Source organism: Anopheles funestus, chromosome 2RL (assembly GCF_943734845.2).
Source record: "Anopheles funestus chromosome 2RL, idAnoFuneDA-416_04, whole genome shotgun sequence".
Taxonomy (NCBI): domain Eukaryota; kingdom Metazoa; phylum Arthropoda; class Insecta; order Diptera; family Culicidae; genus Anopheles; species Anopheles funestus.
In genome coordinates this window covers 89,497,786-89,516,638 of record NC_064598.1, presented here as the reverse complement: position 1 = coordinate 89,516,638, position 18,853 = coordinate 89,497,786, and the positions used below count along the sequence as shown (strand labels likewise).

At 43.7% G+C, this 18,853-nt stretch overlaps 2 protein-coding genes across 3 annotated transcripts; both read left to right on the top strand.

Annotated features, from left to right (window-relative positions):
* The first annotated feature begins 169 nt into the window (after window positions 1–169).
* LOC125762167 (RING finger and SPRY domain-containing protein 1-like) lies at window positions 170–9,036 on the top strand. Of its 2 annotated transcripts, none has more exons than XM_049423998.1 (7): window positions 170–427; window positions 1,406–1,974; window positions 5,810–6,143; window positions 6,221–6,310; window positions 6,388–6,505; window positions 6,580–7,202; window positions 7,272–9,036. In XM_049423998.1, exons 2-7 carry the CDS (start codon window positions 1,691–1,693, stop codon window positions 7,563–7,565), a joined length of 1,743 nt encoding a protein of 580 aa, XP_049279955.1. In that variant the 5' UTR covers window positions 170–427; window positions 1,406–1,690; the 3' UTR covers window positions 7,566–9,036. The 2 variants fall into 2 exon arrangements, with proteins under 2 accessions (XP_049279955.1, XP_049279956.1); XM_049423999.1 differs by having other exon boundaries at window positions 197–229.
* Window positions 9,037–10,790: 1,754 nt separating this feature from the next.
* On the top strand, window positions 10,791–18,794 carry LOC125762186 (protein phosphatase 1B). Its single transcript, XM_049424031.1, has 3 exons — window positions 10,791–10,904; window positions 13,875–13,971; window positions 14,040–18,794. The coding sequence occupies exon 3, from the start codon at window positions 14,161–14,163 to the stop codon at window positions 15,265–15,267; it is 1,107 nt and encodes a 368-aa protein (XP_049279988.1). The 5' UTR covers window positions 10,791–10,904; window positions 13,875–13,971; window positions 14,040–14,160; the 3' UTR covers window positions 15,268–18,794.
* The last annotated feature ends 59 nt before the right edge of the window (window positions 18,795–18,853 follow it).

The following is an 18,853-nucleotide window of genomic DNA, read 5'->3' as shown; positions in this document are numbered from 1 at the left end:
GCAGCTCGAGAATTATTTTTCAATGCCTTTAAATAAGACAAAGCTCTACTACAAAAAAATGCTCCATTTAATTAAATAATTAAGCTTCGTAAAAAAAAAAATGCATACAAAATTTGCTACATCAAATGTCAATTTTCTTGTCCTTCCTAACACCCCGATTTGTCTTGTTGATTCATTGTATTTTTTTTTTACAGTCAGGACGGATTAAACGACAGAACGCTAAAAAAAGGTTTCACGGCAATCCAAAACCCCATGATTTCGAGTGAGCTGGCTCGTTTTTCGTCGCGTTCGAACATTCCGGTCGTGTGAAATAGCTTCCCAGTGGATGTACACAAACCAATTCTGTCCTTAGTTCGTTTTAGTGCAGCCAGCAAAGGTGCTATTGGCACCGAATCCCATCCTCTCGCGAATATACCGATTCGTCTAGGTTTGTGTGTGATTTTTGCTGCAAAGCGAACAAACCCCGCAAGTGAAACCGATTCCAGTGTGCCGATTACCGACGAGGGTTATTTATTTTCGACAGTGTCGGTGGCTGCTTCCCCTTATCAGAATCGCGGTAGCGGAAGGGACCACACGTTTCAGTGTCGCAATGAGTGAATGATGTAAAGTGAATGTCCTCCTGCACAGAGGGGGTGGGTTAAAGTTATTGCGGGGTGAAACAAAACACAAACACACATCCCGTACACAAACACGCTCGCATTCACTGGTTGCATGCGTGTTTATTTCTTAGCAAGGGCTCCACAGGCCGAAAGTTAAACACCGTTGACGAAAGCAACCCAAAATCAGTGCATCCGATCCCGCAACCAATCCAGTACGCGTGGTGTTCGGTGAAGAAAGTGATTTCGTGCGTAGGTGATGCTAAACAGCAATATTTAGGTGCTAAAAGGTTGCTTGATCGAATCATCTGTACGAGGCCAGCGGCTTCACTATGAGTAATGAGTGCGAGTAGAAACAGGCACCCAAATATGGGACTCTTCAGCTGCCCAGTGAGGTGCAATCATTATAACACACTATCAACAGCTCAAGAATAGATCCGCGCACATTAGCCGGAAGGCACCGAAACGTCGCAGAATAAACGATCGTAACACAACCACCCGCATTCTTTTGCTCACCCCTTTTCGCACAACCGCCTTAAATCAACCAACCTGTCCGAAGGGTGTGTGTGTGTGTTGTCATTCATCCCCCTCGTGTAGAAGAAACCACCAGGTAGCAGCGGTCAGAGCAGTGCGTTGATTGCGTTTGTTTACGTGTTTGTCGCAAACGAAGTTGATCCGCTGAAGCTAATTGTTGCGTCGTCTTTCACAGACAGACAGGGCAGGCTGTGACGTACAGGCAGCCAAAAACCACACCAGCGTGTCTTTGCTTTTTTTTTTGAAAGAGAACTTTCTCATTTGCTATTTTACAGTGGCGAAAAGTATGCTTTTTTGATAGTGTGTTGTGGAACGATAAAACGATTAAAGAAAAATCCTCTCTACACCGGAAGTGTTGTCGGCCTCGTCGACCCGGCTATCGGCAAATATGAAGAAACTTGCCACATAACAGTGAACGGTTTTTTTTGTTGTTGTTTGTTTGCGGCATCCATCCATCCCATCCGGACGCGCGCGCTCACCGGACACATCATCTTCCACTCGTTCGGCTGTGTGCATCCGCTTGTCACGTCCCTTGCTGACTCGGCAGTCCCGATATCGACATGGGTGTGTGCCTGTGCAAGGACAAGGTCGAGGAAGGCTTCATCGATGATAGCAGCCGGGATTCGTACGCTGCCAACGGTAGCGATACGGGCCGACTAGCGGGAAGTGGCGGTGTTGGTGGTAGCGGTGGTTCCGGAAGTGGCGTTGTCAGTGGGTCTGGCGGTCAGAACGGACACCACCACATCCGTCATTACTCCCGGTCCGATCGGCAGGTTTCTCTCTCCGACACAGTGGATATGTTGGTCAACGAAACGCTCGAAATCATCGGTTCGATTGTGGACAAGTAAGTGGACTAGTTCGTACAACAAGCACAACAACAACAAAAAAACATAAACCTTCGAAAGGGCAACCAGGCGCCTCAGGATGACGACTGAGGGTGGGGCAAATGAGTGTGCCCTCATAAATGAGTATAATTATCGAATGGCGCTTCAAGCAACGCCGCACAGTTCGACGGTTTCCTTTTTCTGTGCTTTTTTCTGTGTTGTTTTAGCTGTTGCACGATCGATCGGGCGACCCATCGTGGAATCGTGAATTTAAGTAATTCCAACTGGCCGATATAGAGGTGCGGTGATTACTCACGCACCGCCGTTATCCGAGCTCCGATGACCTTTGGCCCCGCGAACGATAATCCTTGCTGTTGGGGCGGAAATGAATCGATCTGTAAGCGTGTAGCTGCTGGGTGTTTCACTTACACTTTTGCCGTTTGTAGGACGTTCGTTGTTTAGTCACCGGACGACAGGGGAGCCACCTAAGGTGGATGTCCTTCAAACACGTGTACCTTTAGATGGCAGCAAATTTGTCCGGTGTTCTGTTAATACACGCTGACGAATGGAAAGATGCAATTTTCAATATTAAATAATTTAAAATGCACTCGACGTGGACTGTTATCTCTATCGCATCATCAGCTTGTACCAACGGATTGGAAAATGAACTAATTCCCAATAGTTTCCCATGGTTAAAACACTTTTTTGCTTTGTGTGAAACAGGTCATTACTACTGCTTTCGGCATAGCGATGTTTTTTTATATTTTAATTGAGCCACATTTACATTTTTTCTTTCTTCTTTACTGACCCTGAATCTTGATTTTCGTCTGCGTCTTTTGTGACCAATGTGGCATTATTTTCCGCTAGCTAATCGGCTCCCACACTATGATATTAATTTCATTTTGCATTACAATCATTGATAAGCGCAGTAGTTCGCAGTAGCTGAACGTCGCAAACGGTCGCGATATAAGCATCCGTCCCTCAGCTGGGGAAACGATCATGCGAATTGCAGTAATAGAATTATATCGGGCCTACATGAGTAACCCTTTTCTACTCACCGGTAAACGAACGAGCCACATGTGAGATGATTTCATAACATGAAAATATTCTTCTGCAACCATTAAGGTGTTTAATGGACATAGCAGAAGTATGGGAATTGCTCTGACGAGATTTTCGCTACAATAAATACGCAACAGCTTCCATGACAGGCGTGTGGTTTATGCAAGCTGTCCATTGTTTATTTTTGCGACAGATTTGGACTAACATTAAGATGAACGAGAGGCGTGTCATCTCTTTCCAAAGCTCGCAGAATACCGCACTGCGAAACATAACTGATGAGAACAAAGAATTCGTCATCGGCTTTCAAAGAAAAGCTATTTCATCACAATCACAAATCGGCAACTTTGCCACCGGGACCATGTGGGTTCCCAATAATCCACGGATTTTGCCTCGCTGGACGTTCTTTCCTTGGCAAGATTTTTGTTGGCAGGGCCTTAAATTAGCCACATCAAATCAAACACCTATGCGGTGTGTCAGGTGTGGGCAAACGATAAGCAAATTAGAGTGTAAAGGAAAGGAAAACGGCGTACACGAGGAACACCCATTGCGAAAACCAAAAACCCACGAATATGGAGCATGCAAACACGCGTATCGCATTACGGTAATGGGAAGGAAAACTTTTCCCTACGTCCTTCGATATCGTGTGAAGCACCAGCAAAACGGGGGCCAAAAAGGTCCTTCTGATACTAATTAATTTTCACACGAAACCTTTTGTACGGAGATTTTCTCTCACACACTAGAGCTAGGCATTTCGGTTGAATCAGGCGGGAAATTGGGACAAAGTATAATATCGACTTTGTGTTAAATGTGACATTTTGATGTGTTCATTAAATAATAAACTAATAGTAACTGAAAGGAAAATAAACGGTTTTGAACGATGAAGCAAAAATGGTGAGGAGTTACAACAGCCGGATGAGACCACTAAAGAATGAATCAAATGGCAAATACTGAAGTGTCGACGTGAAATATAACTCTGTTTTTGTTTGCAATTTATCGTCATTTCTTATCTTATTTCACTACCGTGTGATGTGATTTGATTCAAAGAAAATGTTTGCCATTACATATCTCATAAAACGGCTCATTTGCGGGAGGTCTCGGATTTCCTATCTTATCCAGATAATAAAGACCACGAACCTGAAACGTTCGTTTCCGATGAAGCATATGAAGACAATCTTTCTGACGCAACGGAAAGCATTTGCTTCCGCAAAACATGTTTTGTGAAGACGTTCCGCATTGGAGTTTTGCTTATTCCTCGTCACAATCTGACTATCTCTGGTGTGCTGAACATTACATGCAATTTCTAAGTGTAATTTGGTGCCGTGTCTATCGTCAGAAGATCGACATTATTTCCACTAAAACATCGACTGCCCAAGAAAAATACTGAAATCAACAAATCGAAGCTCAAATTGCAAGTCCGGTTATCCGGTGCTTGTCGTGGTGGAACCAGCTCTAAAGCTTATACTATGAGTTGCTTCGGGATCGTGAGTAACTGATGTGAATCGATACGAATCAGTAACGTTCGAAAAATGGTAGAACAATGAGAAAAAAGAAAGGATCAACTATCCTCTTTAGCATTGAAGATTAGCAGCAGCCCTAAATTTAACTAACAAACAACAAAAACTAAAATAGAAGCACCTCACATTTATGATACTGGTTGGTTTTTATCGGTTCCACGTACAAGATGACATTAAATTTCGATAATCCATATGAACGCTCTTTGGCGTATTCTTATCAGCATAGATACAATCGATGACATACCTCGCGCCGATCCGCCGATCGGGATTGCCTGTTAACCCCACACAACGTTAGTCACCTTTGGGCTCGCAAATTTTTCCCCATCTACTGATAAAGTATGGGGGCCACGGATAGTCCGGACTGTGTTGACTTCAAAGCAACGCGAAAACGTGCCTTTTAATCCACAAAATTCGTGCCTGCACACGATGCTTTTATTTGTTTGCTTCCACCATGTTTTCGCCACTGGTCGAGGCGTGTAAAATGCGCCAGGCGTGTAACATAATAATACAACACCACGCTTCTTCGTGTGCGTCATAAATTGAAGTTAAAATGAAACATTTTTAATCAGCTTGCGAAAGAAAGCCGCACTCGATTGGAGATGAAGTAGAATGTAATGAGATAATTCAATTCGGAATTTTGTTAACATTCTGTCGTCAAACACGAACAGCGCCGCACGAACATGAGTGAAGGAACTCGCCCGCCTGTGGGTGGGAAAAACTAGCGTGGGAAATCGAGCATTGAGCAGCACATACAGAACCATGTACAAACAAACAAACGGATGCATCGATGCGATGCAGTTTGAAACAAGGCGTGCATGCATGCCAATCACTGACGGCAGCGGAATGCATGTCAGATTTGGATCGTGTGCGCGAGTCCGCCCTTATGTGTGTACACCCCGGGGGGGGATGATTACATTGCTCCAGAACGGAGAAAGAAGAAAAGCCGAATGACCAAAGTGGCGCCCGCTGTTGACCCTGGATTTTGCCTAGTAGTTGCCTTTCCGGATTTGATATTGATTCAACACTGCTGTTGGCTATGCAGTCAGTATAGAAATCCTGCCCAAGGACGTTCGTCTTACTAGCAGACTGGTTTCGGAAGTGATGGCTTTACTTGAATTTCTATTATGTCTGGAGAAAAAATGTATGGCGTTTTCTGACATTTAAATGCTTGAACACATTCTTCTGTGCCAACTATTTTGTCGGGTCAAAAGTTGTTTTCCAGAGACATTATTTAAATCAATTTAAGTTAAAAAACTCATCTTCTCTTATTTCCATTTAACAGTGAACCGGAAACACCTAGCTCGATGGTGATGCTGCACGACATAACGGACAAACCGTCCGGTTGGATACAGCTGGTAAAATCGTTAATACGCGTCATCCCGCTCGACAACCCGATGGGCCCAAGCGTCATCACGCTACTGCTCGACGACAGTCCGCTTCCGTCGAAGGAATCCGTGCTTGAGGTGGCCGATATGATAACGCGTTCGATTCGACGCACGCCAAAGCGCGAACGTAACATGTGCATCATTCTGGGCTTCCTTGCGGAACGACTTGCTGGCCCGTGTAGCATATCGGCCTTGTCGGAGGTAACACTGGGCTATCTGCTTGGTAATCTGGTAAATTTTTTCACCTACCACTAATGGTAAACAGTGTGATGGTGACTTATTTATTTGGGCTTATTTCACTCCAACAGGACGAAGGAATCCATCCCGATGTGATGCTGTTTTCGCTGATTGCTCTAGAAAAATTTGCACAAACTAGTGAAAACAAGGGCACTATAAGGGTAAAACATAAAGACATAAAGATGTTTTCTTTTACAATAGAAACAAAATGTGTAATTTCTGAACCTTTCTCTCGTAGCGAAAATTGGCGCTCTATCCGGACAATCCCCTGTTGCGACTCGAGAGACATATCGCGAGTACGGATTACACGCTGCGCCAGGTCGGATTTTGTGCTCAGTGGTGCTTAGACAACTATTGTAAGTGGTCCGAAGATGTTACCTTATCATTTGTGAAACGTATGCACTCATTAGCGTATCTCCCGCTCTTTTAGTCCTTATTGAGGGTCGACAATACTCGTACGAGGTGGCGGACGTTAGTAACGTAAATGTGATGCTCAACACGCGAGATGTCAGCGAGTACCTGAAAATCTCAGCCGATGGACTAACGGCCCGGTGCGATGCGTACTCATTCGAAAGTGTCCGATGTACCTATCAGGTAAATGCCGGCTGCTGGTACTATGAGGTACTGATCATGACACCGGGCGTTATGCAGATTGGTTGGGCGACCAAGGATTCTAACTTCCTAAGCCACGAAGGTTACGGTATCGGGGACGATCCGTACTCGATCGCGTTCGATGGCTGCCGGAAGTTAATCTGGCACAAGGCGAAACCGATGCAACACAATCTAAACGCTTGGTCCGGTGGATCCATCCTGGGCTGCCTGCTAGATCTCGATGCACGGGAAGTGATTTTCACCTTGGACGGTGTCGAAGGTGAGGTGCTGAGGCAACTGTTTGAATCGGGCGGTGCAATCGATGGGTTTTTTGCTGCGGCTTCGTTCATGTCATTCCAGCAATGTCGCTTCAACTTCGGTTCTACGCCTTTTGTTTATCCGCCCAAGAATCGAACGTTTATGAGCTTTAATAGTCATGCCGTGTTGAGTGAGCAGGACAAGGTAAGCTAGCTAGCAACACTTGAAACACTTAAATAATCTAATAATAACTACTACCCCTTTTCCGAACAGATTGTTCTACCGCGCCATCTCTTCCTGGAGCAACTACGCAAGCTGAGTGTGCGTGAGGATTCCTGTACGCTTTGCTTCGATATGAAGGCAACGATACGAATCGAACCCTGTCAGCACAGAGGTTTCTGTACGAACTGTGCCGCCTTGCTGCAGTTCTGCCCGATGTGTCGGGCAGAAATCGTTAGCACCGTACAGGAGGAATCGGCACCGGAAAGCACCAGTACGGGACAGTCGGAAACTAATGAAGCAGGTGATATAACAAACAGCGGCAAACCAAACAACTCCGACGAATAGATTCAAAAGGCACTCTCAAGCGTGCTTTACGGGCGGGTTGTTTGAAATGGGGTAGCAATTTTGTTAAAGTTAAATATTCTAATGCTTTGCTTAGCCCTTCGGTAATGTGTTTTATGCAGTGCAGAAAATGTGATACCATCCTAATGAGAATCGGAAATAAGCTACAGTTCAGCACGAGCACGAAACAAAGTGAAGGAAACGTGTGATAGGTAAGAGGGGTGAAGATAGCGATTGAATAGCTTCAGGCCTATAACAAGAAGAAGAAAAAACAGGCTCTAGCTGTAATAAGCCATTATTGTGTTGTAGAATGTTTGTAGAAGAGCCTCTCGATATGGGCGTTGAGTGTGGACCATGTACTTACGTACTGCGTAGTGAATTAAAATCGTTTCCTCTTTTTACGTTTGCATTACTTTTCACTATTGCCATCACCACCACCAACTTGCGGTTGGGATAAAGTTCACCTTCGGCCGATGTATCTCGAGTTTCCGTATCGTCTTCCGCGATGAGCCGCGTTGAGTTTCAGAAACTCTTTGCAATTTTCGAGTACGCTAGTTTGGACTGTATATGCGTCAGTTTTACCGTTGTTGTAGGTTCTAAGTATTAGGTTTTCCACTAGTTACGGTTAGCGTTTCGGTTTTAACCACATATTGAACGTATAGCTAGGTATGTTCACTTATCGAAGACAATACAGTAGAGAAAAGAGCTATATAACCATTTGGAACAATCAACACATTGCGGTTATGCTGCTAATAGCCTAGAGCGAAGCTGTAAGAGGAGATACGAACTCGTTAGTGTACCGCTAGGAGTTAAGGAAAATCGTGAAACCAACGGTCTATTTCTATTCAAAGAATACTAGGCTCTATTAACATCGATCGAACATTGTTCTTCGTATGGTCCGTTTTTGAGACCATAGTTTCTTTTTCTAGTTTGTGGTTTGATTTTGACTTTCGTTTTCCATCAGTACAGTAAAGTTCTGCAGCATCGCCACAATGCGATCGGGCGAAATGTATTCGTCCAACTCATAAGTTAGCCATATTGTTCCGAATGAAAACTGTCCCGCTAATAACTATCGGACAAACACACACATTTTGTAACACAGCCAGGCACAATAGCGTCCGTTTATTCCATTACAACAGCACAGGAAAGTTAGATTAATTGTAGGAAATGATATCAAAGAGATGACCCGCAATAGGGCAATGAATGTAGGGATGAAATATGTGTATCAACGTTGGTCCTGTGTACCATGAAGCGCGCGATAAGAATTTGTAGGGACAAAGTGTATAAATAGAGTAACAAATATGACTGATATATTTTTGTACGCGCGCTAATGAATGAAGATGCTGTACATAGTGAATACAAGGAGTATGTATGGAAGCTTTCTACTAAACAGAACAGTTTCATCTACCTACAGCGCACGGACTAAACCAAGAGGGATTACAATGGATTGAAAAATTTCTTGTTATTTAAAGTACATCGTGTTGGGTATGAATTATTTCTATAATATCACTTTTACCATCAGTCCAGATGGTGTTAGGATAGTTCTGTTGTTTACAGTTGCAGAATGAACGCTGGTGCTGTACCAAATCTTCTTCTTGGCTTAAAGACCTTTAAGGTCATGCAGCTCATCTCTAGCCTTATGTTAACCACATAGCTGGATAGTCAGTCCGTGCTACAGGAGGCAACCCGGACGAAATCTGATGATACTTGGTCCTGTCGTGTGGAAGCAGCGCCGTTTATCAGATACACCACCGGGCCACCCGACGTTGCATCAAATATCTTGCAAATGTTCAAACACTGTGAGGAACAATTTTGTTCGATGCTTCCTGCTGATCCAAATTAGACAATTTTAAGGATGATCAGGAAATCGATTTCATTCACAGTTCATAACGTATTTTCCCGATGGCCGATCATTTCAAATTTTGGAGTACCATCAGACGTAAGACGTTTCATATGAACGGAAAATTAAAAAAAAGGAAAAACCTACGTGCGTCTGACAGCACAGCTGTCAGTATTTTTTTCAACTGTCATTTTTTCCTGACAGCGTAGCCTACCAATTGTGCGCGTTCCGTGAGCTAAGCAAACTTACAACACATTCTTTTCGTTCGTGATATATTGTGCTCGAGCGTTGTTTTCCCCGCGAACCGATTATACCAACTGAAAGAACGAGCAAATATGCTACCGATTTGTGTGGCATATACATAAAATCATTTATATATCGGCCAAACCGGCTACCATCGGCGGGATTGACGTCGAACGCTGTCTGTGGATTGCTGGCAACAGAGCGATACTTCCAAATCGAAAAAGACACACTTGTTCGCTGTGCTGTTTCTTGGGGGATTGTTACCCTTGTACGCTTCCTTCCCAAAATTGAAAGGATACGCGTAGGAAACCTTCTGATTTATCCGGCAGCCATCGATAGTGCCGTCCCGTGCGTCAACGAGCCAGCAGCAACCGTGAAAGCACGCCTTCTTGATGAACAGGTTGACACCGTGTGGGCCAAAAGAAGAAGACACTGTTAAGCAACGCAGCACACAACACACCCGACGACATTTTAGCACTATCTAATCCTTGGTATATCATAATCAACGAGTTGCGAAACGCAAAAAGTGCTGTTCTGCTGGGATATATTCTCCACTGATGAACCACAGCTGAAAGCGGAAGAGGCCGGGTGCAGAGGAAAGCAAATCAATCGCGACCGAACATCAGAAACAAGTGTGCGAAACCATTATTTATTGAAAGCAGCATCTAATAAAAACTGTATCGAGTGACACCGATGCAGTTTCTGGGCTAGGAAACTTAAGGAAACAATGATGATGTGTAGATGAAACGCTGTCCACAAGTGTGCCATTAGTAATGTGTGTGTATGTGTATTGTACGTATGTGCGTGTATGTGTAAATTCGCGTTTTAGTTTTGTTTTTGTTTAGCATAGTGTCGCGCGCGCGGAGTCTTGTAATCGTCATCTCAAGGTGCTGTACTGTTGCATATCGGGTCAAACTTAACGAGTGTGACCAGCGTAATTACAACAGCTTGTACACAAGGCAAGCCACATATGCCCGTACTCTGGTACAACCGGGAAGGAAACTGCCACCGCCGTTGCCGCCACCACAATAGCATCCGCTAGCAATATAATCATGTGCGCCCTGCACGACTAAACAACGCTCACGATAGATCCGAATGAATTGCGGCCTTCTTCGCAGCTTAAGCTTGTCCTCAGCTTATTGCAGCTTGTTGTTCCGGAAGATCGTTGCAACGGAAAGGCACACCCGGAAGCGAAGACGCAAGAAGCGACGACAGACAGACGCGGTGAAACTGTGCAGCTGTACCGGAGCATTAGAACGGTGGGTTTGCGTGTACAAGTGTACGAGTGGCGGGTAACTTTTTTTTTATTATCGAAGAAACTTTGTATCGAAAGGAAGGCTGGAAGATGGAATTGGAAAACAACACAGCAGAAAGGAAAGTCCTGTTGCTGTACAGTATATGTATGTTTTACTCGCACGAGAAGGGTTTATGTAGCTCATGTCCTTCCGAATCGATGGTCCACTAGCGCTACCCTTGATTGCAAGCGGTTTCGAGATTGCAATCTTGTCCGTTACCGCACAAAACTATCACGCCTGTCCCTTCTGGCACACGCTCTAGTGTTGATAGTAATTATAATAAGTACTCTTTCCACCTAAACAACTGTCCCCCCGTACCGGGACAATACCCACCAAGTGCCTAGAAACTAGTGCAAACTTTGTCCGATAAAGCGTAACTTTTATCATCGTCGGTCGAAGTAACCGCAGAGAAAACGTTTAACTGCAAGTTGTGCCTTTTGCATGGTTTGGTATGTACTTTACAGCAATGGATTTAAAAGTAGAATCTTTAGATTTTCGCAGTCCAAAATGGATGTTTTTTTATGCCAACAATTACGCGGTCTGATAAGAAAAAAACAAAACCTAAATAAAGGACAACGCAAACAATGAAAAAAAACACTGTCGAAACGAGAACAAGCGCATATCGAAAGGTGGACGGGTTTATTTGAAACCATAGCGACCGATTAACGATCGTCTATAGCCTCACCGTCATATCGTCGTTTAGTTTTTTTTTCCTCCCGCCCAAAGATTGTTTCATTTTTCTGTGAGTGATTGGTTTTTCCCCCTTTGGTGTGCTGCTGTTGCCCGGAAAGGACGGAGCCATGCAGTAACACGAATTTTCCAACTGATGCACGTTTACGTTTCGCCAAGTGCATGTGCAAGTGAAACATTATTGCACTTGCGGCCCGAGTGACTCACACCGCCGAATACAATCGATGGCAGGAGCGCGCGTACAATTGGCACACAAAAATACAGTATGTGTGTGTGTGTGTTTTCGAGTTTAGTGCTTACTTACTCATCGATAGTGAATGCAATAGTGAAAAGTTTACACTAAAATATACAGCAGCCGCAAGTAAAAATGGGACACGTTAAATTTCTATACCTAGCTGAGATTCTACATTCAAAAGAATAATTTACAGCCCTGCTCGACATTTTATCTTGACAAAGGGAGAGAGAATTGTTTTCTAGTTTTTGCTGAATTATGTCCCAGTTTTAGTTAGCAAATGTGTAGTACCCTATATAATTTATTATCTTGTGTTTTTGTAGGAAGTAATTCGCATGAAGCAGACGGGTCTTCAAACGCAGAATCGGTGCAAGAGCATCAATGAATGGTTTGCGAAATATAGGTCACGCGGAAAGTGTTTCATTCACTGTCCCGTGTCTCGTCCGGCATGTGAGAGGTTGTTCATTGATTCATGAAATATGCCCGGCAAAAGGCCACTGTGTGACATTATACGTCCGGCGACAAAAGCGCATATGCGACCACTTGAAGATATGCCGGAAGTACGTACAACGCCAGGACCGTCCATCAACTTATGAGCGCAAGGACGGTGTATGATGCCGATATCGGGTTTGAGTGTGCCCTGTATGAATAGGCGCATCGTTCCGATGAGGAGTCATCGATAGTAAAAAGGATAATCCTTTCCCGTTACACTACGAAGGAACAATATGAGCTTCTTCGAAAGCATGCAACGAAGCATTGTCGCGGAATGTGTGCACCCCAGGAATGCGTTGGAATGGCATGGCTCTTTATGCGCTTCGCAATTCATTTATTGTCCGTCTTCCTTTCACAGTGAGTGTGTGGAAGGAATGTAGTCCCCTAATGAAGTAGCGGTTCTATCAGGTGGTTTGACAATAGAAGGAAGACTGTATATAAATCTGACGCGAAAAAACAGCTTCGCGCGTACGCGAGCAATTTAAAAATAATCTATTTTAAATTATTTAACAATGACCAGAGCCGGGGAGCCAATTGTCTCTAGCTTTACGTCCCATTACCCCGAGCGGTGGGAAGTGGGATCTAGAGGAACACAGAGAGTCAGGAGGTTTCTATCACCGCATGTTCCGAGGCATATCGAACACCCCTCCCGCTGGTGTTGTGTCGCGCATCATTTTCCCGTCACACTATTTTTAGTGTGATAAAGTTAAAATGCGCAAGGCTTGCGAAGAGAACAACGGGGAATTCTAATTAAATTGTGTGCAAACATGGTGAAGCTTTTGGGGCTACTGTGCTTCTCTTGTCCTCCTCACCGAAGGGCTTCGGGTTGCCTCCTAACATTCTGGTCAGTGGAACAGTTTTGCATGTGGCACTATTGGTGCTCCTGGTGGAAACAAACGTTTAACCTTTAACTGAAGGTTCGATTTTCCGTTCGATAGATCGGGGTTTCCTTTCGTTTTGGAACAGTTTCTGTTAATAAATTAAAATAGGGAGTATTGGTTTGTGCCCTTATCGTGTCATAAATGATTCGACCAAAAAGTCACAGGATCAGATCAGACTTTTTAGCGAAATTGAATGTTTGGGAAGATAGGTCTAATAGTTCCCTATCCTTCTCCAACTCTTCAATGCAATGTATTCTTATCGAACACCGGCACACCGTTGATCTCGTTGATGATTAGACTAGGGACTTTTGTATTTTATTTTTGAGGATTCGAACGCACTTATACCAAGACGTTTTGTTTGGGTACGTTTTAGATCCCTAATGATAATCGTACTACGAGACAATTTCTCGATACTATATGGCTGATTAAGCATTTAAAACAAAAAACAAGATATCGCATATGAGATCATTTCTATTTTTGTAATCAACAGGCACATACGCGTACGTATGTAGAAGAAGTTACGACAAAAAGCGGGATGCCAGCGTGTGTGTGTGTGTGTTTTTGTTTCTGTTTTGAATCCCTTGTTATGTTGTATTATCGTTATCTAATGTTTTCTTCTTTCATATTTCTCTTTCGCAGAACGTAGAGTAAATTGTTTAGCATTAAATTGATAGTCGATAAATTTCGCGCCGCTGTAAGGAGAGTTTGTTTGTTGCGAGAAGAAAAAGTAGCGAAGGTGAGTTGGCACCGTGTTTAAAATATGCTCTTTTACGCATTAACAAAAATTGTGCTGTACATTTTTAGGCACCGAAGGTTTTTGGCAGATTCCCCCACCAGAGCAGAATTATCACAATATTGCGGTGCGCGGTTTTGAGTGAAGACGTAGCGTAAACACCGTAGCTAACAGAGATAACCGACAGCAAAGATGGGTGCCTTCCTGGAGAAACCAATGACCTCGAAGCACAATGAGCACGGTGAAGGGAATGGGCTCCGGTACGGTGTCGGCTCGATGCAGGGCTGGCGCTGCGAGATGGAAGATGCGTACCATGCCAAAACCGGTCTCGGCGAGAGCCTGGAAGACTGGAACTATTTCGCCGTGTTCGATGGGCATGCGGGTGACAATGTGGCCAAGCATTGTGCAGAAAATCTGCTCCAGCGTATCGTTGCCACGACCGAGTTCGGTAACAATGACATTACGAAGGGCATACACACCGGGTTCTTGCAGCTGGACGAATCGATGCGCAACATTCCGGAGCTTGCATCGGGCATGGACAAATCGGGCACGACCGCGGTCTGTGCGTTCATCTCGAGCCAGCACCTGTACATAGCGAACTGTGGCGATTCGCGCGCTGTACTCTGCCAGAACAGACAGCCCATTTTCTCCACCCAGGACCACAAACCGATCCTTCCGGGTGAGAAGGAACGCATACTGAATGCTGGCGGGTCGGTGATGGTGCAGCGAGTGAATGGTAGCCTTGCGGTCAGCCGAGCGTTAGGCGATTACACGTACAAGAACGTGCAGAATCTCGGCCAGTGCGAACAGCTGGTATCGCCCGAGCCGGAAATATTTTGCCGCGATCGGGAACCGTCCGACGAGTTCCTGATACTGGCGTGTGATGGCGTGTGGGATGTGATGAGCAATGACGAACTGTGCCAGTTCGTGCACAACCGGCTCGAGATATCGGACAGTCTGGTGGACGTTGCCAACCAGGTAATTGACACCTGTCTGCACAAGGGCAGCCGGGACAATATGTGTATTATTATCATCGTGTTTCCCGGTGCGCCGACCGTGTCGGAAGAGGCGCAAAAGCGCGAAGAAGCACTGGAGCTACATTTGCGCAACCGTATCGAGCAAATACTTGACAAGATGGACCCAATCGAATACGGTACCCTGCTGAAGGAGCTTGCGAAGGAAGACATTCCCGATCTACCGCCCGGCGGTGGATTGCACGCAAAGTGTTCGTATGTATCGAAAATTTTCAAGGAACTCCATCCAAAACTGGCGGAAAGTTGTGAAATGGGGAAATACTAAGCAAACGACAAGGCAAAATAAACGAGAAGCAAAATTGGCAGAAGGTTAGTCTTGTCCGTTTAAATGAAGGGAAGGAATATTGTGCGGTTGAACGGGGAAAAGAGAAATGGAGGATGCGTAAGGCAAGAAACCATCGCGGATGAGTGCTGTTCCCGGTCAGTCCACCTGTAAAATCGTTTAAATCACACTATGATCATGCACAGCTGTTTGAAGATGCTTAGTATATTCGCAAGCGATGGATTTGTCTCGGCGGACATACTAACAAGCAAGGAAGCTTACAGTTTTCTGACCACACAAAAAGTTTCCCTGTCAAAAGACCCAAGAAAAGGAGCGATAGACAGCGATACACACACCCGCATATACGTAGTAACAAACATACGCATCTACCTTCCTAAGCACACGGAACAGAGATTGTAGTAGTAGCTAATAAGGCTGTGTTCATTGTTGCTGTTAGCGAGACGCAAAACAAATCCGAGTGAAAGACAGGAGCACAACCGGACAGTTTGTCTTCAAATGGGTGCCAATGCTGAGGCTTAAGCTCGGTAAGGAAATTTAGCAACAAGAAAGAACCACAAACAAGCAAACAAAACAATGCTATTGTACAGATACCTGTTGCACTATTTGTTTCCAATTGGTATGATGTGTCCGGCGTTACAGCCCTAAACACTAAACAGGCAGCAAGCTAAAGATACATAATAGGGAACGGATTGTTCTGGACGGTTGAACGAGATGGAGTTATGGCTTGCGCGCGTACATTATAGCGGAACGAACCCAGCAAATCACCATACAATCTATGTTTAGCGTTTTATTGTATTATTATTATGAGCATAATTTTAAAACGTATGATTTAAGGAACAATTTCTGCTAAACAATAGTAAAGTGTATGTAAGTGTTTAGGAACCTTATGAATTAATGTTTTTTCTTTCTTCTTCTCGATCTTTCTTTTCTATACCATCTCGTGCACGATCGTATTTTGTCTTAACTATAATTTTTTGTACCTTTTTACTCTGTTAAGCCCCCTAGATAAGGCTAGAAAATAGTTTGTTAAAGTGTTGTTGTGATAGCGCTAGACAAACCCCTCTGCTAACAATTTCCGCGAGATACAAGGATAACGAGGACAACCGTAAAGTCAGAACAAGAAAGTTAGCTACATAGGCAGTGGGTGATGTTCGAAGCTTCAATGCGGATTAAATGGTAAATGGGAATGGACAAAAGAAAGGAAAAGAATAACAAAAAAAAACAAATGAAAGCAAACTTCACCAAACACTGAACATAAGCATAGAGGTAATGTAAAAGTCACAAAAAAGACATGTTATTGTAAAGAGAATAGAGCGAGAAAGCGAGATTAAGTGAAAATGGTAACGGGTAGCAAGAGATAGTAAGCGAAGAGGAAAACAAGAAGCAGAGAGTTGAAGCAGCAAAAACAAACATAAAATATCTTCACCCACAAATACACAGATATTCGTTTTGTTGTTTCTGTTTTCTTGAAGAGAAGTGTTGTGATACGATTTAAACGCATGGACACAAACTGGTCATTGTGAAACAGAAAGGAAGATAAAGGACCTCAATCTGGAGGACGATTTGGTTCCCCATGATTCGAACAGGCCATGCTGCTGGCCAAAAAGAAAAACATACATTCCTCTCTTCGCGTGGATAGAATAGAATCGTACATCAATAAACGATACAACCGATGGCATGGATGAATGGTCCAGCGGAACAGGATTTTGGAAGGCGACTTTATTATCAATTGTAGCACGATTGGGTGCAGTTAAAACACGTACGTTACATAGCTGTAAAAAAAAGAAATGCGCGCCACACACAAACACAGTGGAAGTGAAGAAAAACGCAAACGACTCCATTCGGTTTCCTTCTCTTGTTTCTGTCTTTTTGGGACGTTTGAATACGCATTTAGTACAGTTTCAGTTAAGCATTATCTGTATAAAGTTTGATAATAAATCATCCCCAACCATAAGTACACTAGAGGATTGATTAGAGTGGAATGGATTGTGCACATAAATGTCCAGCGAATGGTCCAATGTGTAACGTGCTTTCGAAAACAGAATGAAACCCGCACGATGATTTCCCGATGGCATACATCTGGAAGCTGTAAAATTGTTACTAAATAATAGATTCGATTATCATGGGTGGAGGGTTTTAATACTGTAGACAGTTTGCTAACAGATGCTCTCCAAAAGAAAAGGTACAAAATGGCGCAACAATTTATCGAACAGAGAGAGAGAAAAAAATCGCTCGCACGGCCGTACCAAAACCACTTCCACACAAAAAAAGGTTTCCGTTTAGTGTTTTGGATACAGTACCGAAGAATGGTTTGCGATAAATGTTGCATGTTTTGTGATAGATTTGTCCGACTTAACTGACAAACAGTTATCAGCCAAAATAATATCACCTGTATTCCCGATGAACGGGGAAAATTGGGGATAGGAGCACTAAAGCAAACAGACAAAACACAAAGAAAAACGTTTCCTTCACGTTTTGTCCGATATCTGTAACTGTGTTTATGTATGTAAGTGTGCATCGGTTCGCTTGCATAAAAAATGCGCCATATGCGTCTGGCCATTAAGTATGTGCATAGCCATTGGTACGTAACTACAGAACCCACGATACAGAACAGAATTTGCAGAGAAGCAAACGAATCAAACCATTCCATTTCGAAGTATTAATTGTAATAAACAAGTCATTTGTCCTCTGGACACAGAACACAGAACGAAGAAACAGCAACAGAACAAAAAAACAACGGTATAAGTGTATTCCTTCAGGGGCAGTACAGAGTGTACACTCCAAAATGCGGACTAAAACAAAAAATGATCCCTAAAATGATAGTGATTGTATACTTTGAGGCGCAATTACGTTCACGATACACACAGCTTAGAGGAATTGGGCGCGCCATACGGGTGAAGTAGTAGTACATTTAATGCCGAATAAGCATCATTTCATTCACAGTCAAATTTCATATGTTGTCTCGCTAGTATGTCGCATGCAGGTGCGTTTATCACCTTCCACCCAACCCCCAGAAAACGTTACTGTGTACGATGGGCCAAACTTATAATCGCGCAATCAAACTGCGGAGGAAGTAAATGAGAAAAAATAGACACAAAAAAAGCGTACTCACCTTTCATCCGATTCAAGAAATATATTTTTGCATAAAAAAATATGAGAGCTCGTTAGAGTCACCCACGGGAAGCTGCTGGTGAACGTAGACTGGACACACGTGTGCCCTGATCCATTGAGTGTGTAAACTTGTACTATCATAGCAAAGCAAAACTAATCGCGGCATTTCCGTGTAAAAAAAAAACAACCAAACAAGGGACATATATTAACGTCTGGCTGTCCTTTTACTTTTGCGGAAGTATCTTCATCTGCGAAGGAGAAGCAACACAGAATGGCACCCAAAAAGGGAATCACATTCTGTGATGAGGAAAAGGGCAGCATCACGGCACTGTAAATGAAACAAAAAAAAACAAAGAAAATAGAGTTGGTGTTTTATTGCTAGAAGACCGTTTGAAATATGTCTGTGCGTTATGTGCGTTAAGTTGATGCAAACATCCGAAACGACTTTTCTCGCTCG

What these genes read in the sequence shown, in the direction of transcription:
- LOC125762167 (XM_049423998.1), top strand. Translation starts at nt 1,691, where the DNA reads ATGGGTGTGTGCCTGTGCAAGGACAAGGTCGAGGAAGGCTTCATCGAT. An exon ending in GCTATCTGCTTGGTAATCTG is followed by an intron (nt 6,144 to 6,220) that starts GTAAATTTTTTC and finishes TCACTCCAACAG; the next exon opens with GACGAAGGAATCCATCCCGA. An exon ending in GTGGTGCTTAGACAACTATT is followed by an intron (nt 6,506 to 6,579) that starts GTAAGTGGTCCG and finishes CCGCTCTTTTAG; the next exon opens with TCCTTATTGAGGGTCGACAA.
- LOC125762186 (XM_049424031.1), top strand. Translation starts at nt 14,161, where the DNA reads ATGGGTGCCTTCCTGGAGAAACCAATGACCTCGAAGCACAATGAGCAC.